Source organism: Lynx canadensis, chromosome D3 (assembly GCF_007474595.2).
Source record: "Lynx canadensis isolate LIC74 chromosome D3, mLynCan4.pri.v2, whole genome shotgun sequence".
NCBI classification, from domain to species: domain Eukaryota; kingdom Metazoa; phylum Chordata; class Mammalia; order Carnivora; family Felidae; genus Lynx; species Lynx canadensis.
Window position 1 is genome coordinate 83,795,436 of NC_044314.2, and position 7,946 is coordinate 83,803,381.

Here is a 7,946-nt window from a genome sequence, read left to right on the forward strand (position 1 = left end):
TGTTCCTGGGAGGTGTTTTGCTCAGGAAACTAAACAAATAAAACTGCTGACATTTCCATTCTTAAAAAAAGAGCAGTGCCCAAGATTTCCTTGAGAATATTACAGGCCTGGACAGTGAATAATCCTAAACTGGCATAAAACACAGCCTATTAGGATCACACTAATCCTTAATTTGTGCAGAAGGCAGACACGTTTAGAATCACATGTTTCAGCAAGCATAGCCAACCTGAATTCACTGTAGTCTGAAAGTTTCCACTGAAATCTCTGAAGCCTTCAGAGACATGTGATTACCATACTTGTGTCTTCAGTCAATCAGAATGAGAAAAAACTACATGATTCCCAAGGACACAGCCACAAAGCAGGTGATTTGGATCTGAAGAAAACCAAAGTGACAGGGAGGGAGCCTGGGTGGTTCAGCGTCAGACTTCAGCTCAGGTCACGGTCTCGCGGTTTGTGACTTTGAGCCCTGCGTCCAGCTCTGGGCTGACAGCTCAGGGCCTGGAGCTTGCTTCAAGTTCTGTGTCTCCCTCTCTCTCTCTCTCTGTTGTTCTCATGCTCTCTCGGTCAAAAGTAAAGAAACGTTAAAAGAATTTTTTTTTTTTAATTAGAAGAAAATCAGGGTGAAAAGCTCTAGCCACCAGTAACAAACAAATGAAAGAGAACTGGAAAAATTCAAGCCAAAAGGTGTCACAAAAATGTACATGTTGCCTTAAGGGCTTTGATACAGTAAAAAAGTATAAGATACAATATTTTGTTTATTTTGCAAAGGTACTGAGTATTCTTATTCTTAATTCTGATATGAGCAAAGAACTCTTATTCATCTTCATTAGTTATCTCTTTAATCTTTACAGAGGATGGTTAAAAGCGCAATTTCTGAAATCAGATCCATGTTATGAACAACTTACTTAACCTCTTTGAGCCCCAGATGCCTCATAAGAGTATCCTTCATAAGTTGTTGAGAGGATTACATGAAATAAAGCAAGGCACATAACGCAGCTCTAACCATGTAGTATACAATATTGTATTGTTCTTTTTTTTTTAAGGGGGAGTGGGGAACTGAACCCACCTTAGGGGATGAGTCATGTCCAGTTTTTTTTTTTAATGTTTATTTGAGAGAGAGAGACAGACGGACAGAATACGAGCAGGAGAGGGGAGAGAGAGAGGGAGACATAGAATCTGAAGCTGGCTCCAGGCTCTGAGCTGTCAGCACAGAGTCTGACTTGGGGCTTGAACTCACGAGCCATGAGATCGTGACCTGAGCTGAAATCAGTCGTTTAACTGACTGAGCCACCCAGGTACCCCCACAATATTGCTCTTATTATCCCTGGTGCATAATCTTTAGCAGAATACTTGGCACATAGTAGGATCTCATTAACAACTATGTTGATGATGATGATGATAATGACAGTGGTGCGTGCAGTGGAGGTGATGGGGGGGGTGATGGTAACAAGAACTAACATTTATCTAGCACTTATCATGCATCAGATACTGTTCTTAGTGATTTTGTGTATAGTAACTTATTTAATCTTCCCAACACCGCTGTGAGGCTGGTAATATTGTTACCCTCATTTTAGAAACGAAGAAACCTGAAACTAACGTAACATTGTGTGTCAACTACACTTTAATAAATGAAATAAAGTAAAATAAAACTTCAAAAAGAAAAGAAATGAAGTGCAAAGTAGCCAGAAATTTTTGTGGGAGGGATGAACAACTATGTTCTTATATGCCTCTGTACCTCTTGCATTTATTCTTCCAATTACCACTTTGATCTGCTAAATTTGTATTTATTCTGCCAAATCCAACACAAGACCCAACTTTTTGCAAAACCTTCTTAAACCTCCAGGAAGAAATAGCTTATTATTATTTATTTTTTCTACTTGTTATTCCTTTGAATGAGTGTTCTTTGAGAGCAGAAATATATTTTCTTCATTTTATTTTTTAAGGTTTTTTTTAGGGGTTTTGTTACTATTTTTAAATGTTTATTTATATTTGAGAGAGAGACCGCGCAAGCAGGGGAGGAGTACGGAGAGGGGGACCAAGGATCTGAAGCGGGCTCTGTGGTGACAGCAGAGAGCCAGATGTGGGGCAAACCGCGAGAGATCGAGCCTGCAAACCGCGAGATCATGACCTGAGCCGTCCTGGGAGGCTTAACTGACACCCAGGCGCCCCTTTTAAGATTTTATTTTTAAGTAATCTCTATATTCAGGGTGGGACTGGTACTCACCACCCCGAGATCAAGAGTCACAAGCTCCATCGACTAGTCAGCCAGGCACTGCTATTTTATTCATTTTGAATTCTAGCTTCCCTGACTCTCACCATTGAGCATAGTCTATAGTCTTATTAGGGGATATGGACTTTAAGTCAACTTCGGAGAAAATGTCTGTGTAAGGTTTCCAGTTAGCTTTTCATGGGAAAGATTTCACTTTACTTGGAGATTTGGTCTTTCGTCTCTCTCTCTCTCTCTTATATTGAAAATGGAAGTCTTTTCTAATGTCCTTAGTAAGCAAAATAAAACGTTGTAACGTCGGCTTCCAGAAGTATTTTGAGAATTTTATTGGTCTATAAAGTGAAACATTTTCAAAACGTTCCTTGCTTTTTGCCTGTTAATAAGGACACCTAGCTCTCCACAGTAGCACTGTCAAAGGAGGGGAAACTACACTTCCCATAATGCCCCAGCTCCGGAAGGAAGTGAGACTCAACAACTCCCGTGATTCCTTATAGACCGGAAGCCGGGATCTTAGTTCTCTTTCCCATCTTGCAAGGTAAGTGTGGCGGGGCTTCTCTGCGAGACTAGATTTCAGGATCCCTAATCCTTCACCATCCGAACCGAGAAGGAATCAAGTAGGCACCTGCAGGGGTCGAACATGCTCGGGGCCAACTGAGAGGCCTCCCAGACGCTTCATTTTTCTCGCCTGGGTTTGCATAGAGGCACGAAGAGGTTGAGGTGGGATGCCGTAGAGGCTCCGGAACTCCGGCTGCTCGCCACCCTCCTGGGCTGGGGATACTGGACCCCTCTGGGGATCCGTAGCGGAATAGTGGGGCCCCAGGGAGCATGGTGACAGCGCGCGCTCTGGAATCCCGGGTTCGGGTTCGCAAAGACGCCGCTGAGTTTGTCTGAGCCACGTTGGGATTTGGAGCCGAGGCCAAATGCTGCTTTTCCTTCTTCCCACGTCCGCGCCCGGAAGTCGCCTGTTGGCTTTGCGCTTCTTTTCAGTCTGGCCTGAGTTTGGGCTGAATGTGTCTGTGTCCTCATCTCCTAAGCCGAATTTCTCGAATGAGACATTAGTCTGAAAAGAGCAAAAGCTCTGGACGCGAATGGTTTCAGGGTCCAGCGTCGCTGCTTCATAGCTGTGGGGATTTATTTGTCAGATTTCTAGTTCCCAGAACAGTAATGGTGAAATAATGGAATGGAGACTTTTGACCACTAAATATTTAGCAAACAGATGTAAGGTTTCTTCAAATTAAAAAAAAAAAGTTGTAGCGTATTCGGGAGACAACCCAAAAATTAACCATTATGACGGTTGTTGCAGATGTGTGTGGTTTTGGAGGAAGACCTATCTTACAGGGGAGGCATGAAAGAACGTTAGAGGTACTTGGACAGAGAAAGTGAGGGTTCCTCCCCTCGGAAGCCTATCCGTGTCCAGTTTAGATACTGTTTTGTTATAAGGTAGTTGGTGAAATGCGTTTCTTTTTAATCTGTGTATTGCTAGATGGCGGGCGAAAAAGCTGAGAAGCCGGATGCTAAGGAGAAGAAACCTGAAGCCAAGAAGGCTGATGCTGGTGGCAAGGTTAAGAAGGGTAACCTCAAGGCTAAAACGCCAAAGAAGGGGAAGCCCCACTGCAGCCGAAACCCGGTCCTAGTCAGAGGAATTGGCAGATATTCCCGATCGGCTATGTATTCGAGAAAGGCCATGTACAAGAGGAAGTATTCAGCAGCTAAATCCAGGGTAAGGGATGAGGGGAGTCGCTGAGCATCACTTACCATTCTTAACCTGAGGAATGTTGGTCTGCCTCTGACTTTGACGCATTTGTGTCCTGATAGATTGAAAAGAAAAAGAAGGAGAAGGTTCTTGCTACTGTTACAAAACCAGTTGGTGGGGACAAGAATGGTGGTACCCGAGTGGTGAAACTTCGCAAAATGGTAAGATTTGGAAGATTTGAATGGTGGGAGGGGTTTTTTTGTGTGTGTGTGTGTGTTTACCTACCGGAGAATTACTAATGGAGGATTCTGGCCTTACAAACATTTGTAAACTTTTGGACCTTAAACGTTGGTTGGTTGATATTAATTAAGTAGATATTAATAATTGATACTACTAAAGCAGACATTAATTAATTAATTGACTCTTCTGTGCTTCGGTTTCTTCGCGGGCAAAATGGGAATGAAGGTTTGCCTCACGGGGTTGTTGTGAGAATTGAGGCACGAAGCCTAGGATGCTGCTAGGCCTAGAGAGCGTTTGCGGACCAGAGCACGGTTTCTTGGCTCCTCTTTAACCACCCACAAGACCCAACTCTTTCTCAGTGTTTGCTCTGCAATTTTCATTGTGGAAACATGCCCAGATGTATTACAGTCATCACAGTTGGAAATTACTGCCCCAGAGAGAAAGTGGCGCTTTGATTCCTGGTCACGGTTTTTTTGTGAGCTGGTTTTTCTGTTAGGTACTAATGTTTGAAGTAAAAGCAAGAGGTTATTGTGAGTTACTTGTCACACCCTTAGTAGCAGTCTTCGTGTGGGGTCTTGTTTTCACAGTAAGTGAACTGGTGCTCTTGATGTAAACTGTGTTTTTGGTTTTTTTTTCCTTTATGGATAAAATGGGAGTAACGCATGTTGATGGGGAGGATGTGAACACAATTGGAATCAGAAAACAAGCCATGCCTCCTTCGTAACCTCCAAAATGTGCATCAGACGTGTTGTTTCTGGAGAAGGACGGTTTAGGTTAAGGTCAGGGACCCCAGAAAAGCTTGAGAATCACTGCCACAGGACAGTGTGTAATGCTAGGACCGTGTATGATAGCTTGCCATGGAAGTCTCAGGTTTGGTTTAATCCCAGATTGATGGTTTTCATCTTTGCCTGAACACACAGCTCTGTTAAATGGATTCCACCCTATGTTTTACATGGAAAGAGTAAGCAGCATTGATCTTTGCCAAATTTAGTATCTACGGACAAGTGAAAATGAACTGTAATAGTGTAAATACAGCATTTGAAGTAGGTGAAAAGGGTGTAGCAAGTGTTTCACTGAGACCACCAGCTCCACTAATCTGATGAGCTTGTTTAAATAAGATGAACCTATGGATTCTCTACAGCCTAGGTATTATCCTACTGAAGATGTGCCTCGGAAGCTGTTGAGCCATGGCAAAAAACCTTTTAGTCAGCATGTGAGGAAACTGCGAGCCAGCATCACTCCTGGGACCATTTTGATCATCCTCACTGGGCGCCACAGAGGCAAGGTGAGCAGAGCACCTCGGCTCGTGGAGCTTCAGCTCAGGTGTCTGAGCCGCAGGTGCTTGATTGTAATGGGTCACACTCCAGGTGGGATTCTTTATTTGCCTGCAAGTAACTAGTTCACGGTGGGTGGGTAGCCCATAACAAGACCAGCAGCCCAGTCACTAGCATAACGTATTTAGTCCGTAATGTATGATAAATTATTACCATTTCCTGCTGTTGGGCTTATTATAGATGATTCCCATGTCCCTGTATCTGAAAGTACTTGTATAGATTTCTAGGGATGGAATTCGTGAGTTAAAGGATATTAAGTAAGCATTAGAAGTAATGGCTGTTCCTTAAAAAGAAGCACCCAAAAGTATTGCTCATATCCAAGGGTCATCCCTGTTGGTAGTTTGGTGTAGTTGCTTCCAAGATTGCTGAGCAGATACGTATTGAGAAATTTCCTTTACCAAATTTATAAGCCTATGATTTGATTAACTCAGAAGTGCGTTTGTAATTGCAGAAATGTCTGAGATTTCTGTTTAATTCACAGAGAGTGGTTTTCCTGAAGCAACTGAGCAGTGGCTTGCTACTTGTGACTGGTAAGAAAATCCTTGAATTTTATACTCTCTGAAACTTGGCATTTTTTTTTTACATTTATTTATTTATTTTGAGGGGGGGCGCAGGGAGAGACCCCCAAGCAGGCTCCACACTGTGAGTGCAGAACCTGACCCAGAGTTCGGTCTCAGGAACCATGAGGTCATGACCTGAACTGAAATCCAAGAGTTGGACACTTAACTGAGCCATCCAGGTGCCCTGAGGCTTGGCATTTTTAAGTGTACTTTTGTACCCACCTAAATGGAATTTTCAGTGCTATGTGGTTCCGTGTCTTATTTCATTGTCATATGTATATGTATACCTGAGCTGAGAGGAAGCAAGTGTTTACATTCTGTGTGGCAGCATATCACCAAGTATCTGCCACCTAAAGTGCAGAATGGTTGGCTGTTAACCACAAGGAATGATCTCACAGACTTGTAATTGGTCTTCCACTTGGAACCAAAGTGGAGTTGCTAAACAGGTAAAAAGTGAACTGTTCACTCTGGAAAGCAGCGCTCATTTTAAATTTGTCAGGAACCTGTGGTTTTGACCAGTGTGTTTGAGTGACTGCTGTCTCCTAAGTCTTTGCTTTCTCTTTGCCTCAGCGTATTGATTTTTCCCCCCTCAGGACCTCTGTCCCTTAATCGAGTTCCTCTGCGTAGAACACACCAGAAATTTGTCATTGCCACCTCCACCAAAATTGATATCAGCAATGTGAAAATCCCCAAACACCTCACTGATGCTTACTTTAAGAAGAAGAAGCTGCGTAAGCCCAGACACCAGGAAGGTGAGATCTTCGACACGGAGAAAGAGGTAAGCTGCTTTTTCTGTCTTCGTTTTTGATAGCTCCAGCTCCTCTGGGTGGGAGTGAAAATACAGTTACAAATCGATGAAGAAAAGTCGTAAATCATGAGAAATATCTGGGGAATAATAGTGTTCCAGATGCTGCTGCATTCAGTAATTTTTAATGGCAGTTGAGAGCTCATCTCAGAATCTTTTTGAGAGTTTTCGTGGAGCTCTGAATTCACTGCTACTGTTCTAATGGGAGTTCAGCCTCGTTTATCCTTGATGTCTATTAAAAAAGACAAAAGGAAAAGAGCTACTGTTTTTGTTATACTCGAAACAGGTTGTATTTCACAGCCCTCCAAGGAAAGGATTATTAAAATTACATTCTAAATATCCCTGGGATTGAGTATTTGTGAGCTAGGATTCCTGAGAGGACTGGAGTGTGGTACTTGTGCCCTACTTTTAAATGATTTTCTTCTTTTTTTTCCCTCCCTTCCCCCTAGAAATATGAGATCACAGAGCAGCGCAAGGTTGATCAGAAAGCTGTGGACTCGCAAATTCTGCCAAAAATCAAAGCCGTTCCTCAGCTTCAGGGCTACCTCCGCTCTGTGTTTGCCCTCACGAATGGAGTTTACCCTCACAAATTGGTGTTCTAAATTTCTTACAAAGAACCTAATTAAATAACAGATCCATCCCTTTTGTGTCTTTTTTTTCTTTTTTGTTTTTAATCTTTCTCTGCCCAGAGATGTGGTTTGACTCTGCATGCTTGTGGCATCTTGGCCTCTGCTAAGAGCAGTCGGGGTCGGGAGGCTGGCACCAGCTGCAGTGGAAGCTCCACTGTGTCATCGGTTTGGATCAGCATTCTTGCCTTCCTCACCGTCTGGCTTGCCACCCAGCACCCACCAGTAGGAAATAGCGACATTTCCCCAGTCATTACTGAGCAGGTCAGTACTGGGCTATGTGGACAAAAAATAGCTCTTCTCTTCAGGCCACAAACTTTCCTTCCTTTGAATGAGTAATACCCATTTCTCCCCCATAATCATTGCAATCTTGTATATCTGGTTTTTTAAAAGCATACATAGCAACATAGCAAATGAGTATAATTATTTACCATCTTTTTTTTTTTTTTTTTTTTTTTAAC

At 42.8% G+C, this 7,946-nt stretch overlaps 1 protein-coding gene across 1 annotated transcript; it reads left to right on the forward strand.

Annotated features, from left to right (window-relative positions):
• Positions 1-2,743: 2,743 nt before the first annotated feature.
• On the forward strand, positions 2,744-7,501 carry RPL6 (ribosomal protein L6). Its single transcript, XM_030336614.2, has 7 exons — positions 2,744-2,762; positions 3,711-3,947; positions 4,043-4,141; positions 5,302-5,445; positions 5,976-6,024; positions 6,648-6,832; positions 7,309-7,501. The coding sequence occupies exons 2-7, from the start codon at positions 3,711-3,713 to the stop codon at positions 7,459-7,461; spliced, it is 867 nt and encodes a 288-aa protein (XP_030192474.1). The 5' UTR covers positions 2,744-2,762; the 3' UTR covers positions 7,462-7,501.
• The last annotated feature ends 445 nt before the right edge of the window (positions 7,502-7,946 follow it).

Bases quoted from the DNA above. Each gene is read 5' to 3' on its own strand.
- RPL6 (XM_030336614.2), top strand. From the start codon at position 3,711: ATGGCGGGCGAAAAAGCTGAGAAGCCGGATGCTAAGGAGAAGAAACCT. The intron at 4,142-5,301 runs GTAAGATTTGGA...GATTCTCTACAG, and splicing joins TGGTGAAACTTCGCAAAATG to CCTAGGTATTATCCTACTGA. The intron at 6,025-6,647 runs GTAAGAAAATCC...TTCCCCCCTCAG, and splicing joins TGGCTTGCTACTTGTGACTG to GACCTCTGTCCCTTAATCGA.